The sequence below is a fragment of the Scardinius erythrophthalmus genome (assembly GCF_964197995.2).
Source record: "Scardinius erythrophthalmus genome assembly, chromosome: 1".
Taxonomy (NCBI): domain Eukaryota; kingdom Metazoa; phylum Chordata; class Actinopteri; order Cypriniformes; family Leuciscidae; genus Scardinius; species Scardinius erythrophthalmus.
The window spans coordinates 6,222,826-6,240,285 of record NC_138221.1 but is presented as its reverse complement, the minus strand read 5'-3'; the positions used below and the strand labels follow the sequence as shown (position 1 = coordinate 6,240,285).

Here is a 17,460-nt window from a genome sequence, read left to right as displayed (position 1 = left end):
TGCATTTTGTGTTAAAGCAACGAGAAATGTGTTAATAGTATAGGTTACATAGACGGATGTAGTGCTAACTAACCGTGTTAAGAGTTTTGGAAAATTGTTAAAAGTATTGAAAAATCTGTCATAGCAATCGTAAAAAAAAACTATAGCAGTACTTCTTTTAATAAACACAAAACACTGGAGAACACATTGTGCAATGCAAGACAAAGAACTGAATAAACTGAGTGCTATATATAAACAGGCAAACAAAGGGAGCTAAATGAAACACAGGTGAACTTAATTAGTGACTAACAGACTATCATGGTTAACTTGTAGCTCAACATGAGTTCCTATAAGAGCAACCAAAAGGAACATTCTCTCAACCCCAGGTCAGGACTGCAGACGGATTAAGTGTTGTAGTATTTTTGTGACTGCAATATTCAGGCTCCACACGGATTGAGGACAACTTTTCAGCTGTACGGTAGTGCACCTTTGCTGTTTTAGGCTGGTTTTGTTTTTGTTTTCTCCATTCCATTTTCTCCATCAACTGACTTGATTTAGTACAACTAAAAAAAGTTTAAGCAAAAGTATAGATATTGTCTTTTATTTTACCTGTCCTTGTGAAAAATATCAGAATCAGAAAATCTTAACTTTATATTTAATATTAAATAACATGAAGGCTACAACAGATCAAATTAAGTGTACTTTAAAGCACAACAAAAAGATTGTCAAAACATAATGTACTTTAAAGTAAAACTCTTAGTTTGGCATTATTTTCTTTTTTTTTTAAGAGTACATGTACTTAATGTCACTCCTGCCAGCAGAAGCCCTATCATGGCCACCAGAGGGCACTTCTCCCTAGACCTTTTCCATTTCCATGAACCTTTGCCTGGACTCATTTTAGTGTGATTACATCCACCTGTATGTCATTGGTTTGTATCATAGGAACTTTGGCTGGCAGGTGTGACGCTTATGAAAGTGTGTGTGTGTACACTTAAGTGGCTTTTTATAATTCATCAGTGCTATTATCTGCAAGTTTTATTTATTTTTATTTATTATTATTATTAGTGTAATTTCAAGATACTACAGGTACACATCCAATACCAATAAGCTAATTTTTTATTTTATTATTTTCACAAGGCTACATAGCAATTCAAAAATTATAGTTTTCTAGACAGCAACATGGTGTCGGCCCACATCTGGTACACCTGGATTACACACGGCCCAGATGTGGGCCGGGTCTGGTTGCTGTCTGGGTTCTTGTATGGTTTTTCCATTGCAAACTAATCTGGTTGTGCTATGCAACTTGTGTACCTAATGCAACTTCCATTCTCAAAGCTCCCTGCAACAAAGCTTTGACCTTTTATCAAAAATATTACTTTCTTAAACCAATGGCATGATTTCACTGAATCCACTTTTCATTGTAGGCTTTAAAGATCAACATGGAGAAAATCATCCTAATATTCCCTCTGATATTGCTGGTGCTGCATATACAAGGAGGAGAGTTCCACAAGGAGGAGTGTTTGCCTGCCGAAGCTCCACAGCCGGAAGTCGTGGAGTTCGACAACACCATCTATGCCACTTGTGAAGTAACTCCCAGCCCCAATTTGCCACGTAACCAGCCAAAGATCTTTGGGCAAATCCTCTTCAAGCAGGTCTTCCCCAATGGAGATTTAGAAGTGAAAATCAACCTCCGTGGTTTGCCTGCCATCGATCGTCAAGAGCGTGCCATGCACATCCATCAGTATGGAGACCTCAGTCAAGGCAGCATCACTGTTGGTCCTCATTATAATCCAAACGGCGTTGACCACCCTCATCATCCTGGAGACCTGGGCAACTTTGCTTCCGAGAAAGGAGTTATAAGGCAGTTCCTGACGCTTCCAGACGCCAAGCTCTTTGGGCCTTATTCCATTCTGGGACGTGCGGTGGCGGTTCATGAGAAGGAGGATGATCTGGGAATGGGTTCAGATGAGGAGAGTAAACTCAGTGGGAATGCTGGACCGATAATTGCTCTCGGTGTGATTGGTATTACTACTCCAAGTCTGTGGCAGAAGACTGAAGTGCCCCCCAAGAAACCATGTGGAGGAAGGCACTGAGAGTCAAAGATGAGGGAGTCTGATATGGTGGAAGGGCAGATTCAAATGGGATAATCATGATTTTCCTTGTGTATTCTTTGTATGTGTCCTACATTAAAGTATATTTCAGAACCTGAACATTCCCATGTTTTTTTTTCTTGGTCTTTTCAGAGGCTTTTTGGCCAAAGCTTCCAATAGTAAATGCACTCTTAAAAATAAATGTAGGGTGACTGCAGGCAAAGTGGGCCGTTTAGTTTGATTTACTGTGCTCAATGGGTTAACACTTTCTGAGCATGACAATGGCCTTTAATTAAAGATACACTATTTCTTTAAATAATACAATGGTTTAGGTTGATGCAATATGACACTGGAGGGTGTGGCTAGATCTCAAGGGAGGACACCTTTATTGTTCAAGGTAGACATAACCTCTGACATAAGATTTTATTTTTGAAATTATAAGGTTTCTTGCTAAATGTCAACAAATGGGTATATTATTCTGACAGTTTGTTAGTACAGTTAACAAGGAATCAAAATGCAAAAAAATGTCTAGGTTTTCTTGTAAGGTGTTTAAAGCTAGAATATGTAAGATTTTTGTAATAAAATAACCAAAAATCACTTGCAAAGTGTGACATATTTCCTGCAGTTGTGTACTTCCAGTATCCCAAAAGTTCCCAAAGATTCTTAATTTCAGAGAAATTCCCATTTTAAATCAAAGCTGCAAGCAGCATTTATCGGGGTTCAAACATTTAAAGCCTTTAAGCACAAATGCATAAAAAGACATTAAAGCTATGGTCTACGATTTCAAAGATTGTTCATTATTAATAACCTCGTTTAGATGCTGGTTATGGTTCTACAGTACAATCCTAACAATATGAAGAGAAAAAGGAATGAAAAAAATCCATTCACTCTATTGGGTGTACACCCGCAGAGAAGTTGACCAATGTAAGCTGTCCGGCCGGACAGCTTACATTGGTCAACTGCTCTCATCCAATCCCCCGCTCTGCTTGAAACTCCACGTGGCGCTCGCGTCTCCACCCCAACGCACCCCACCCCGCCCCCCTCCTGCAACATGAAATTTCGCGTGCAAGCAGCTGACAGTCTATGGTAGCTAGCAGAGTAGCATCAGCTCAGCAATGGAGAAAAAAACAAACCGAAAGCAGCAAGCGGCCCCTGCTTGCCCCCACAGTCACGGCTGACTTTTTGTTGAGCAGGTAAGCATTTATTTATACTTTTATGGTGTGAGGTGTTACATAAATAGCTTTTTATCAGTCTGACAACATGCTTATGCTGCCGGTCGGCATTGGAATGTTAGCCGTTTAGCATCGCCTATCACGGGTCAAAGTAATTATATTTCTTGAAGTGCTTGAATATATTTTAGTAGGCCTAGTGGGTTCTGTTCGAGCCGATCGGAATTTGAACAAGATGCGCTGTGTGCTGCTATAACAATTACAATACTTAGCAATACTAACTAATAATGCAATTAATGTGCCTTAGGTAGCACTTTTGAACCGGGGAAACGAGGCTCAGGAGGGGAAACGTATGCCAAACGTACCCTCCTAAGACGGCAGCTGTAATACAGTATTATTTATTTTATTTATTTATTATTGTTTGTGTTTCGGGTGGTGGGGGGTTTAGAACATTGCATGTGTTGCTAATTTTGCGTGAGCGTGAACTCAAACGTGTACCTCTGAGCTATTTTGACATCGCACATGGTAAATCTCTGTTCCGATGTTTACTACCGGTGATCACAGCTTGACAGACTGAGTGACGTTGTTCAGGTCGTTTCCCGGTGGGAGGGATCAGGTAGCACAGAGGGGAGGGGTGTGTGTGTGGAGGGGTGGGATGAGTTTTTTAAAAATTTCCAACCATCTCAGGCTTTCTCGACCGATTTTCAACATCGTAGACTACAGCTTTAAGTTTTATTTGGCAACCATTTAACCACTGACGTCATACATGGAAAAGACCATTTCCAGCCAATTTAACATAGGAAATATATGGTTTTCAAAGCTTTTTTAACAGTTATAGCGCCACCTATGGTCCGATCTCCATAAAATTGTGCATGCTTGTTTACAATGTTATTTCACATATGCTCGCCAATTTTCATTAAGTTCTGAGTTTTTGTTTAGGATTTATAGGCTTTCGAGGGAATTTTGCCACGCCCATTTTCTAAATGACCGTGTTATAACCGTCCAAATGCAAAAGTTTTAGCACTTTGTGCTTTAACCCCTAATAATGACTCGTCCATGTTCACTTGTCGCCTGTCAATGACATAATATCCGCGTTATCCCTGGTTTCCGCTCGTACTGCCATAGTAACCATGGCGACAACTGCGTTACGTCTAGCGGCACGCTCATGGAGTTGTTTCATTCAAACATTATGGACCATGGCAAGCAGACTTTGGGACAAAAGGAGAACTAAAACGAGGATCAATATCGGCGTGGTGTTTTCAAGATGCCGCAAACTTTGACTTGACAGAGACGTCTTGCATGTACTTTATTAGACAGTTGAGCAAATGTTCAAAACCCGCATGGTGTTATCTGTTCTGACACACATTGTTAAAGCACACTTTTACACTGAATGTTTGCTGCTTCAATCCAGATGAGTACGTTGTTAGGCTATTGACTGTATGTAGGGTGACCACCCGTCCCGCATTGCGTTGTACTGCACAGCATTTTCACCCCTTGTCCCGCACGTCGCATATTGAGAAAATGTCCCGCATTTTCATCAGTCTGTCGGTTTTTAATAATCATATTAAGAAAACGTGCATGCTTTCTTTTGCCTTTTTAAGAAAGCATTTTCTTTATTATTTTTGCGGCATAGTTTTTCACCTATATTTAACAGCGCTTCCTCAGAAGTAGGCTACAAATACAACCGCCTTCTTTTAAATCCTATCCAATGGTTGAAAGTAAAGGAGTAAACACGGTCACTAGTACGTTTTGACGGCTGTCAATCAAAATGTGGAGCGGTGATTCGTTCCATGTGTTCCCTGTCAGAAAACAAATGGATAATTCGATTTTAATTGGACTTGGTCAGAACTGTTTCAAAAATAGTTATCTGCATGATGCTGCTGCCTTTGGGCTCAGTGATGTTGAATTTAAATGACATGTCAAATTAAGACATGTAATGTTACATTGTGATATAATGGTGTTTTCTGGAAGGGACTAAAGAACAAAGCATTTTTATCAGCTGAAAGGCAGAATACAAATGTTTTTTTTTTATTAAGTTAGATAAGCATTAAATAACCGTTTCAGGTTATGTTTTAGTGTTGGTAACATGTCCAACATTGTCCCACACAAACGTATAATCGTCCCACATTTGGTTTGTTTGATGTGGTCACCCTACTGTATAGGGTAAATTTAGCATAGGGTGAACTTTTTGAATCTTACTCCTGACAAATAACCCAAATTACAAAAAAAAAGACTTAAACTAACACTAAAACTAATAAAAACTAAACTAAAACTAAGCATTTTCAAAAAATAAAAAATAAACTAGCAAACCCACTTTAAAAACTAATTAAAGCCCATGTTGCAGGTTTTTTTTTTTTTTTTGTATTAATATAACCTTGTATGAAAATACCATATGAAAAGTAAATGCAGGATTAAAAAAATAGTTTTGCAAGACATAAGGGCACAAATTTAATAGAAAACGTGACCGTTTCCTTGACCGTGTTGAAAAAACGCTTTTTTTCACCATCGCGTCATATGGCATCACCTGAGGTAGTCGTTTGGATCTGCGTTCGCTCAGTGCAGAGATAGGTTGGTATTCAGTTGGAGCGGTCATGATTCAGTGTGTTTTCTGTGCTTATTGTATTTCAATTAATCATCGTCGTGGTAAATGATTGTGAATTATGGCCTGTCAGGACATCGAGTCCACAGGTTTCCGAATAGTCAGGGGGCCAATTCTGAAAAGGGCTTCCGTTAAGACTTTTGCGGACATGTTTTGGTACAAGCTGTCATCCTATTTTTTTAGTTAGAAGACATCCATAGGTAAGATATTAGGGTGGTTGTCAAGCTGATTTTTTTTTTTGTGTGACTTGTACAAGCAATTTCAGGCCAATTTTTTGGTTTCCTGCTCAACACGACATGCCAACAGTAAATGTTGAATATCTCCACAACCACAAGGACCATATTCATAAAAATGGTATCAAATGAAAGCCAACACTCATGGGATGTCTGCTGAAGTGTCATTTATTGTACAGTGTAAGAGACAACAGAACTAGAACATGAAAAAAACTATCTCCGCCTAAAGAGAACGAGTTTTCAAAGTGAATATCAGCTTGGAAACATAACCTAGTATCCCAAAACCTCTATCAATCAGTACCCATCTCTACGGGAATGAGTCAAGCCAAGTTTAAAGCTTGTAGGGAGAGACAGTGCAATGCTGCACAAGTTATAATACTTTAATGTCAAGGCGGAAATTTAGAACTGTAGATGATGGTCTGTGGTGCTATTTGACTTAATTAGTGTACCAGGTTGTAACACAAATTATATTACATTCACATATCACTATAGTTATTAATTCCATCCTAACAAAACTGCTCTCTCACTTCTTTAGGGTTAGGGGTTAGTAACTAGTTAGTAGTAATAACTATGTAATAGTCGTATGGCAAAGGTATGTTTTTCCCCATCAAAGCAGTGGCTCTCAGGTTGGCAGAGGTTGGCTCTCAGGTTGTCAGTCTCATCCCTTTGAGACTGCATGGATTGAATAAGCAAGGTCAAGCTAAGCGCAATGCAAATAATGGTGTGTGTCTATTATATTGCAAAAATATTGCACAATATTATACTACAATAATCTCCAGAAAGAGCACAAAGACACCACTTCCTGAAAAATCACTTCAATCAAAGGGCTTTATCTTGGCTGTATTTTCCATATTTGTCTTGACAAATGAAACATTGTTCCCAATCAATATCTCTTCCTATTTGTTTTTCTTTGGACGCTAGGCTTACAGCTTCCTCTGGATCCATGTTATCTCATCTGAAGGCAAATACATTTTTCACTACACTAGTCTGATTGGTTTCTGAGTGGATCACTACAATGTCCTCTGACATAAGCTGAGGGCTTTGCTATCTAACAAACTTATTAACGCTTTTAGCTATAGCAGACTGTAAAATAGGCTGCTGTGCAGCAAATAAATTAAAAACAATATTTCCATTACACATCTGCACAAAACTTAATTTACCTATTAGTAAGTAAGCTAGTAATTATGAAAGTAAATTAGCCTAGCTATACACTCACCTAAAGGATTATTAGGAACACCTGTTCAATTTCTTATTAATGCAATTATCTAATCAACCAATCACATGGCAGTTGCTTCAATGCATTTAGGGGTGTGGTCCTGGTCAAGACAATCTCCTGAACTCCAAACTGAATGTCAGAATGGGAAAGAAAGGTGATTTAAGCAATTTTGAGCGTGGCATGGTTGTTGGTGCCAGACGTGCCGGTCTGAGTATTTCACAATCTGCTCAGTTACTGGGATTTTCACGCACAACCATTTCTAGGGTTTACAAAGAATGGTGTGAAAAGGGAAAAACATCCAGTATGCGGCAGTCCTGTGGGTGAAAATGCCTTGTTGATGCTCGAGGTCAGAGGAGAATGGGCCGACTGATTCAAGCTGATAGAAGAGCAACTTTGACTGAAATAACCACTCGTTACAACCGAGTTATGCAGCAAAGCATTTGTGAAGCCACAACACGCACAACCTTGAGGCGGATGGGCTACAACAGCAGAAGACCCCACCGGGTACCACTCATCTCCACTACAAATAGGAAAAAGAGGCTACAATTTGCACGAGCTCACCAAAATTGGACAGTTGAAGACTGGAAAAATGTTAGCTGGTCTGATGAGTCTCGATTTCTGTTGAGACATTCAGATGGTAGAGTCAGAATTTGGCGTAAACAGAATGAGAACATGGATCCATCATGCCACTGTGCAGGGTGGTGGTGGTGGTGTAATGGTGTGGGGGATGTTTTCTTGGCACACTTTAGGCCCCTTAGTGCCAATTGGGCATCGTTTAAATGCCATGGCCTACCTGAGCATTGTTTCTGACCATGTCCATCCCTTTATGACCACCATGTACCCATCCTCTGATGGCTACTTCCAGCAGGATAATGCACCATGTCACAAAGCTCGAATCATTTCAAATTGGTTTCTTGAACAATGAGTTCACTGTACTAAAATGGCCCTCACAGTCACCAGATCTCAACCCAATAGAGCATCTTTGGGATGTGGTGGAACGGGAGCTTCGTGCCCTGGATGTGCATCCCACAAATCTCCATCAACTGCAAGATGCTATCCTATCAATATGGGCCAACATTTCTAAAAAATAAGGGTGTCACAATTTCGATTTTAAATCGAAATCGATCGAAATTAATGCTCAATCTCGATTATCGAATCAAAAAATGGAATCGTCGATGCTGCCACGCCCCCCATGTCACGGCAGCTCGGCTTGCCTGTAAAAGGTAAAACTCCTTTTCTCGAGAATATTGAAGCCTTTATTTTAAAACACATTGCAGCTGCACAGCGAGAGCATCATATCTCGTCTGAGCGAGCTGATTGTCTGTGCTGCGGCAACTGCAAGAACCTATGGCGAGTTAGCAGTGGCGTACGGTCCAATGGGAGCGCATGGCGCCCTGCCAACCTCGAGCGCGCCAATTTGGACGTGGCTGGAGAGTATAATTCACAAAAAACTCGCCAAAGGATTTTAGGTTTAAATCGACTGAAGCGAAGTACCTGATATGAGCGAAATAGCACGGCAAGGCAAAGCAGTACTCGTTCCTTTATCTCTAGGGGAACCGAGGTTACGCAAGTAACCAAGTAGCCTACGTTCCCTTACGAGAACGTTCTCTCGTACTGCGTTGCAAACGCTGTGGGAACCCAATATAAAACGCCGTGCTATTCGCCTGTGACTGCTCTGAGGAGTCCAGGGAGCCCCGGGACTATAATAGCCAGGTAATAGGTTATATTGTTTAAGTTTCCAATTGACTGAAGATATAAGTTATTGTTACATTATGTTGTTAATAAACGTTTGAAATTTGACAATGTAGTGTGTGGTATTGCGAACAAAGGTCAGATATTATTATATTGCATAAAAGTCTTAAAATGGCATAGCTTGTGCTTTCAATTTATTTTTTTTAAATCAAGAATCGAATCGAACCGTGACTTTAGAATCGAAAATGTAATCGAATCGAGGATTTGGAGAATCGTGACACCCTTACTAAAGAATGCTTTCAGCACCTTGTTGAATCAATGCCACGTAGATTTAAGGCAGTTCTGAAGGCGAAAGGGGGTCAAACACAGTATTAGTATGGTGTTCCTAATAATCCTTTAGGTGAGTGTATGTCTGGTAAGTATATAGCTAGTTGGAAAACAGTTTAGCTTACCTGTTTCTGGCAACATTTGATGGTAGAATGGTAGAATCTTGAGATAAATGTTTGTGTTGACAAATAGATCAAGTTAATCTGTTGTGTGATTGTGTGATTCACTCCTTTATAAAGTTTTGTTCAGACTGTACTGTTGACACCTGCTGTGATCATCTTCTCTTGATCTGCTGCCTCAATCTGCTGCCAAATCACAGCTGCGCTGACACAACAGTGCCCCTTGTGGTGTGATACTCTTGTGGTATTTATTGATTATTATTTTTTAATGATCATGCTTGCACATAAGTTGGATTATATTGCACATTTGCCCAAAATTACAATAGGTAACATGGAAGAAAATGGAAGCACTTTGGGGAAAAAAATCCGCTTTTACCACTTTTAAGAATATAGTGTTAAAATGGACAAAAAAACATTTTCTAAGCTGACAACCTGGCTAGAACACATGTTAAGGGGATAAATATTAATACTGGATAGGTTGTATACTTGTACCAAAAAGTGTCCGACAAAGTTTTAATATCAGTTTTGGCCCCCTGACTAGAATAAGAAAAAGGACGGTGCAATCTTCCGTGCCAGTGTGCGTTTTGTGCCGGGTAAGAGACGGGACTTCACTTCTGCTTCTGCTTTGAAAAACGCGGTAGTGTGTAGCGTTCACTATAGATACACATGGGTGTTTTGTTATTTATTAAGTTATGTTTTCCCCCTCGTGGGTTTTGTTTTATGTTTAGTATTTCTTTTATAATAAATATCAATTATCCTGCACATGAGTCCTCACACCTTTTTGCATTCACACAACCGTGACAGAACGAACCGACCATCTGAGGACTCAGCAGAAGAAATGGGCATCTTCCTTTTCCCATCTCCCTGCCCCTCTGCTCAACAAGTGGACCAACGTGGCAAACTCCTTTCCCTTCAACAAGGCAATGCCAGCATAAAGGAGTTTGCTCACCAGTTTGTGGTTGTAGCGGAGGGGCTCAACATCAGCGACGCAGAGCTCAAGGACATTTTTAACACCAGCCTTAATATGCCTGTGCCTGCCTGGGAGATGGGAATGCTGGGGATATTGTCATTCTGGCAGTTTGTGGGGTACATTTACCATCACGGATGGGAGGGTGGTCTTCCACCCCTTGGCCCACCTCCCATTTACCTCACAAACTCCCAAGTCCCCAGTCCTCCGATGACCCCTTCGGGGAGAGGGAGGAGGAAGACATGCTCCAGCCCATCTGCCACCTATCCTGAGGTGGAGGAAGGGGCGACAGAGGACCCGACTCCGGTGGTCCCGAGACGGAGGAGGAGAAGGAAGACCTCCTCCATGACTGTTCCGGTGGTCCCTGTTCCGGTGGTCCTGAGTCCGGTGGCTCCTAACACGGAGACCATCCCGGAGGTGACTGCCGTCCCTGACACACTGCCCAGGCGTCTTGCTCTGCCCGCGCCGCCCAGGCGTCATGCTCTACAGGCCCCGCCCGAGCTGCTCGCACTGCCTGCACCACCCCAGCGATCCGTCACGTCTGCCCAGCCAGAGACTGTTCACGTCACGTCTGCCCAGCCAGAGACTGTTCACGTCACGTCTGCCCAGCCAGAAACTGTTCACGTCACGTCTGCCCAGCCAGAGACTGTTCACGTCACGTCTGCCCAGCCAGAGACTGTTCACGTCACGTCTGCCCAGCCAGAGACTGTTCACATCACGTCTGCCGAGCCTGTGTCTTCGGACAAGATGGCTGTCACAGAGACTGTTCACGTCACGTCTGCCGGGCCTGTGTCTTCGGACAAGATGGCCGCCACAGAGCCTGTTCACGTCACGCCTTCCGAGCCTGTGTCTTCGGACAAGATGGCCGCCGCCGAGCCTGTTCACGTCACGTTTGCCGAACCTGTGTCTTCGGACAAGATGGTCGCCGCCGAGCCTGTTCACGTCACACCTGCCGAGCCTGTGTCTTCGGACAAGATGGCCGCCGCCGAGCCTGTCCACGTCACGCCTGCTGAGCCTGTGTCTCCTGACAAGATGGCCGCCGTCGAGCCTGTGTCTGTTCCTGAGCCTGAGCCGGTGGTGTCTGTTCCTGAGCTTGAGCCGGTGGTGTCTGTTCCTGAGCCTGAGCCGGTGGTGTCTGTTCCTGAGCCGGTGGTGTCTGTTCCTGAGCCTGAGCCGTGGCTGCCAGTGGTGTCTGTTCCAGTTCCTGAGCCGGTGGTGTCTGTTCCAGTTCCTGAGCTGGTGGTGTCTGTTCCTGAACCTGAGCCGGTGGTGTCTGTTCCAGTACCTGAGCCGGTGGTGTCTGTTCCAGTTCCTGAGCCGGTGGTGTCTGTTCCAGTTCCTGAGCCGGTGGTGTCTGTTCCTGAACCTGAGCGGTGGGATCTGTTCATGAGCTGGTGGTGTCTGTTCCAGTTCCTGAGCCGGTATCTGTTCCTGTGCCCTGGCCCCCCGAGGGGTCGTCTCCGCCCTGGCCCCCCGAGGGGTCGTCTCCGCCGTGGCCGCCCGAAGGGGTCTTTTCAGCCGTGGCCGCCCGAGGGGTCTTTTCCGCCGTGGCCGCCCGAGGGGTCTTCTCCGCCGTGGCCGCCCGAGGGGTCTTCTCCGCCGTGGCCGCCCGAGGGGTCTTCTCCGCCCGATGGACTGTTTGCTCTGCCGTGGCCGCCCGAGGGGTCGTCTCCGCCCGATGGACTGTTTGCTCTGCCGTGGCCGCCCGAGGGGTCGTCTCCGCCCGATGGACTGTTTGCTCTGCCGTGGCCGCCCGAGGGGTTGTCTCCATGTTAGGAGCCACCGGACTCTGGACCACCGGAACAGGGACCACCGGAACAGGGACCACCGGAACAGTCATGGAGGAGGTCTTCCTTCTCCTCCTCCGTCTCGGGACCACCGGAGTCGGGTCCTCTGTCGCCCCTTCCTCCACCTCAGGATAGGTGGCAGATGGGCTGGAGCATGTCTTCCTCCTCCCTCTGCCCGGAGGGGTCATCGGAGGACTGGGGACTTGGGAGTTTGTGAGGTAAATGGGAGGTGGGCCAAGGGGTGGAATAACTCAAACAATAATCAGATAACAAGGGGGAGGGATCAGACAATGACATGAGCACATGGCCCAAAATAACAAAACACCTATGTGTCACACAAGACAGGACAGGCATGTGACACTTGTAATGTAATGCATTTATGTGTTTGTTATTAGTCTGCAGCCGACACTATTATTATTATTATTATAAATATAATATATTATGTTCTATAATTCATTTTCAATCTGTACAAACCGACTTTAATGTTTGTGTTGGCTGTTTCTACATATAAAGTTGTTATACAGTAAGACAGTTGTTATTGTGATCATTTTTTTTATTCATTGTCACCAAATGGGTCAATTCAAAGCCTTTATAAAGTCGATCTTCCTCTGGAAACTGTCTCCTAATGGCTGACACACACAACACATGCAAGTATGGGTCTAAGTACTAGCTTTGCTATTGCCTGATACATGATGATGATAATCTGTACAGTATTGTGATCTGAGCATAGTGTTACTGTTATACATATCGTCGGCTAACGTGAATACATCTATAAGCTAACACTGTTCTCTCGGCCTGTTCTCCTCACACCACAACTCACCGTTGTTCTGTCTAACCCTGGCCTGTCCAGCTCACTTGGTTTCATATCAGGCTCATAATTATATATGATATCATCATATATATCAATTATATATGAATTATATTAGGGGTGTAACGGTACACAAAAATCACGGTTCGGTACGTACCTCGGTTTTAAAGTCACGGTTCGGTTTATTTTCGGTACAGTAAGGGAAAGGAATGCAAACATTAAACTGCAGGTTGTTTATTACTATAAACTTTTTTTAACAAGTTGTTTACACTTTTTTAAACACTTTTTAATAAAATATAATAAAATAGATATAAAATAAAAAAAGAATAAGAAATAAAATACTGCTGCAAAGTTCTCCACTAAATAAAATACTCTCAGTCTCAAACCAATATCGAATAATAAAATATAATGAAAAATATAAATAAATAACTATGATTACAGTGCAGGAACAGAAAATAGCCCTATATTAAAATATTAAACAAATATATTAATGTATTATTATTTTTCAATAATCAATCAACATAATCAATTTAAGATTTTTTTTTTCCACTTTTTTAATAATTATCAAAATAAAATATAGTCCAAAGCTATAGTACAAAGCTATAGTACAAAGCTATTATTACCAGAGCATGTGATCAGAGCAGGTCATTTTACCATTGTTGCCACCATGACTATACCAGCTCAGCAAACAGAAATCTAAGTTACTACTGAGAAATTTCTCCTTATTTGAGCGGACTTTGCTTTTCCAGTGCGTGATCGGTACATGATTGGAGTGTTTGGGCCGTTAACGACAGAGCAGAACGCGCAGCGCAAACACGGACTCGAACATTGAGCAGAGAGCGCAGCGGGTCGTCGACACACACACACACACACGCCCCACGGAACGGAGAGTGCGGCGGCGCACACGAAGCGGAAAAGCTTTTTTTCGCCCTGCAGTCTATTTCATTGTTACAGTGACGACGGGTAAAACACGGGTAAAACCAGAGAATGTCTAATAGGAAAAAACATTAGAATCAACTGCAGGGCGGGATTTGCGCTGAACGCGGAGACTTCCGCCACTTAATATGTTCGTGTGGAAACACGAAAATGTACCTATGTTCCCACACAAAATATTGCATTCAGTCATTCGGTACACACGTGCACCGAACCGAAAGCCCTGTACCGAAACGGTTCGGTACGAATACACGTACCATTACACCCCTAAATTATATATATATCATACGAGTAAACATTTAGGCTACAATTCCCCCAGCTTTCTGAGCTGTCATTGCGATCCATTGCTTTCCTATTTGCTAGTTGATTTACTTTGACCGCTCTACCTCATGTTACGTCACTTCAGGTTCGGCGGTTTAAGCGATTTTCAAATGCGGAAGTAAAAATTTCTCACAAAAACGACTCCAGAAGCCTAAATAGCGTTTTATAAGTATATGTTTATATTTAAATCTAGTTCCAACATTATTTTTCTATACATTGGCTTACTGGGTACTCTAACCTGCAACATAGACTTTAAAACTAAACTGAATTTGAAAACAAAAAGTCAAAACGAAATAAAAATAAAAACTAATGAAAAATGCAAAACTATAATAACCCTAACATAGACGGATGTAGTGCTAACTGTGTTAAGAGTTTTGGAAAATTGTTAAAAGTATTGAAAAATCTGTCATAGCAATCGTAAAAAAAAACTATAGCAGTACTTCTTTTAATAAACACAAAACACTGGAGAACACATTGTGCAATGCAAGACAAAGAACTGAATAAACTGAGTGCTATATATAAACAGGCAAACAAAGGGAGCTAAATGAAACACAGGTGAACTTAATTAGTGACTAACAGACTATCATGGTTAACTTGTAGCTCAACATGAGTTCCTATAAGAGCAGCCAAAAGGAATATTCTCTCAACCCCAGGTCAGGACTGCACACAGATTAAGTGTTGTAGTATTTTTGTGACTGCAATATTCAGGCTCCACACGGATTGAGGACAACTTTTCAGCTGTACGGTAGTGCACCTTTGTTGTTTTAGGCTTGTTTTGTTTTTGTCTTCTCCATTCCATTTTCTCCATCAACTGACTTGATTTAGTACAACTAAAAAAAGTTTAAGCAAAAGTATAGATTTTGTCTTTTATTTTACCTGTCCTTGTGAAAAATATCAGACATCAACTTTATATCTAATATTGAATAACATGTAGGCTACAACAGATCAAATTAAGTGTACTTTAAAGCACAACAAAAAGATTTTCAAAACATAATGTACTTTAAAGTAAAACTCTTAGTTTGGCATTACTTTTTTTTTAAAGTGTACATGTACTTAATGTCACTCCTGCCAGCAGAAGCCCTATCATGACCACCAGAGGGCACTTCTCCCTAGACCTTTTCCATTTCCATAAACCTTTGCCTGGACTCATTTTAGTGTGATTACATCCACCTGTATGTCATTGGTTTGTATTATAGGAACTTTGGCTGGCAGGTGTGACGCTTATGGAAGTGTACGTGTGTACACTTAAGTGGCTTTTTATAATTCATCAGTGCTATTATCTGCAAGTTATTGTTATTATTATTATTATTATTATTATTATTATTATTATTATTATTATTATTATACTTTCAAGATACTACAGGTACACATCCAATACCAATAAGCTAATTTTTAATTTTATTATTTTCACAAGGGTACATAGCAATTCAAAAATTATAGAGTTTTCTAGACCGCAACATGGTGTCGGCCCACATCTGGTACACATGGATTACACACGGCCCAGATGTGGGCTGGATCTGGTTGCTGTCTGGGTTCTTGTATGGTTTTTCCATTGCAAACTAATCTGGTTGTGCTATTTTTACCTAATGCAACTTCCATTCTCAAAGCTCCCTGCAACAAAGCTTTGACCTTTTATCAAAAATATTACGTTCTTAAACCAAATGGCATGATTTCACTGAATCCACTTTTCATTGTAGGCTCTAAAGATCAACATGGAGAAAATCATCCTAATGTTCCCTCTGATATTGCTGGTGCTGCATATACAAGGAGGAGAGTTCCACAAGGAGGAGTGTTTGCCTGCCGAAGCTCCACAGCCGGAAGTCGTGGAATTCGACAACACCATCTATGCCACTTGTGAAGTAACTCCCAGCCCCAATTTGCCACGTAACCAGCCAAAGATCTGTGGGCAAATCCTCTTCAAGCAGGTCTTCCCCAATGGAGATTTAGAAGTGAAAATCAACCTCCGTGGTTTGCCTGCCATCGATCGTCAAGAGCGTGCCATGCACATCCATCAGTATGGGGACCTCAGTCAAGGCTGCATCACTGTTGGTCCTCATTATATCTGGGAATGGGTTCAGATGAGCAGAGTAAACTCAGTGGGAATGCTGGACCGATAATTGCTCTCGGTGTGATTGGTATTACTACTCCAAGTCTGTGGCAGAAGACTGAAGTGCCCCCCAAGAAACCATGTGGAGGAAGGCACTGAGAGTCAAAGATGAGGGAGTCGGATATGGTGGAAGGGCAGATTCAAATGGGATAATCATGATTTTCCTTGTGTATTCTTTGTATGTGTCCTACATTAAAGTATATTTCAGAACCTGAACATTCCCATGTTTTTTTTTTTCTTGGTCATTTCAGAGGCTTTTTGGCCAAAGCTTCCAATAGTAAATGCACTCTTAAAAATAAATGTAGGGTGAATGCAGGCAAAGTGGGCCGTTTAGTTTGATTTACTGTGCTCAATGGGTTAACACTTTCAGAGCATGACAATGGCCTTTAAATAAAGATACACTATTTCTTTAAATGATACAATGGTTTAGGTTGATGCAATATGACACTGGAGGGTGTGGCTAGATCTCAAGGGAGGACACCTTTATTGTTCAAGGTAGACATAACCTCTGACGTAAGATTTTATTTTCGAAATTATAAGGTTTCTCGCTAAATGTCAACGAATGGGTATATTATTCTGACAGTTTACTACAGTTAACAGGGACTCAAAATGCAAAAAAAGTCTTGGTTTTCTTGTAAGGTGTTTAAAGCTAGAATATGTATGATTTTTGTAATAAAATAACCAAAAATCACTTGCAAAGTGTGCTATATTTCCTGCAGTTGTGTACTTCCAGTATCCCAAAAGTTCCCAAAGATTTTTAATTTCAGAGAAATTCCAATTTTAAATCAAAGCTGCAAGCAGCATTTATCGGGGTTCAAACATTTAAGGCCTTTAAGCACAAATGCATAAAAAGACATTAAGTTTTATTTGGCAACCATTTAACCACTGACGTCATACATGGAAAAGACCATTTCCAGCCAATTTAACATAGGAAATATATGGTTTTCAAAGCTTTTTTAACAGTTATAGCGCCACCTATGGTCCGATCTCCATAAAATTGTGCATGCTTGTTTACAATGTTATTTCACATATGTTTACCAATTTTCATTAAGTTCTGAGTTTTTGTTTAGGATTTACAGGCTTTCGAGTGAATTTTGCCACGCCCATTTTCTA

The 17,460-nt window shown here is 41.6% G+C and overlaps 2 protein-coding genes across 6 annotated transcripts; both read left to right on the top strand.

The window, feature by feature from the left end:
* The first annotated feature begins 256 nt into the window (after positions 1-256).
* LOC308697730 (extracellular superoxide dismutase [Cu-Zn]-like) lies at positions 257-2,187 on the top strand. 4 transcript variants are annotated; one of them, XM_081377219.1, is made up of 3 exons: positions 358-452; positions 768-897; positions 1,404-2,187. In XM_081377219.1, exon 3 carries the CDS (start codon positions 1,419-1,421, stop codon positions 2,070-2,072), a length of 654 nt encoding a protein of 217 aa, XP_081233345.1. In that variant the 5' UTR covers positions 358-452; positions 768-897; positions 1,404-1,418; the 3' UTR covers positions 2,073-2,187. The 4 variants fall into 4 exon arrangements, with proteins under 4 accessions (XP_081233343.1, XP_081233344.1, XP_081233345.1 ...); XM_081377217.1 differs by lacking the exon at positions 768-897 and having other exon boundaries at positions 257-452; XM_081377218.1 differs by lacking the exon at positions 768-897 and having other exon boundaries at positions 274-457.
* A 12,599-nt stretch (positions 2,188-14,786) lies between these two features.
* On the top strand, positions 14,787-16,561 carry LOC308700376 (extracellular superoxide dismutase [Cu-Zn]-like). Of its 2 annotated transcripts, none has more exons than XM_081381980.1 (2): positions 14,787-14,980; positions 15,938-16,561. In XM_081381980.1, exon 2 carries the CDS (start codon positions 15,953-15,955, stop codon positions 16,355-16,357), a length of 405 nt encoding a protein of 134 aa, XP_081238106.1. In that variant the 5' UTR covers positions 14,787-14,980; positions 15,938-15,952; the 3' UTR covers positions 16,358-16,561. The 2 variants fall into 2 exon arrangements, with proteins under 2 accessions (XP_081238106.1, XP_081238107.1); XM_081381981.1 differs by having other exon boundaries at positions 14,870-14,985.
* Positions 16,562-17,460: the final 899 nt, after the last annotated feature.

Excerpts from the sequence above, each read along its gene's own strand:
- LOC308697730 (XM_081377217.1), top strand. The coding sequence starts at position 1,419 with ATGGAGAAAATCATCCTAATATTCCCTCTGATATTGCTGGTGCTGCAT.
- LOC308700376 (XM_081381980.1), top strand. The coding sequence starts at position 15,953 with ATGGAGAAAATCATCCTAATGTTCCCTCTGATATTGCTGGTGCTGCAT.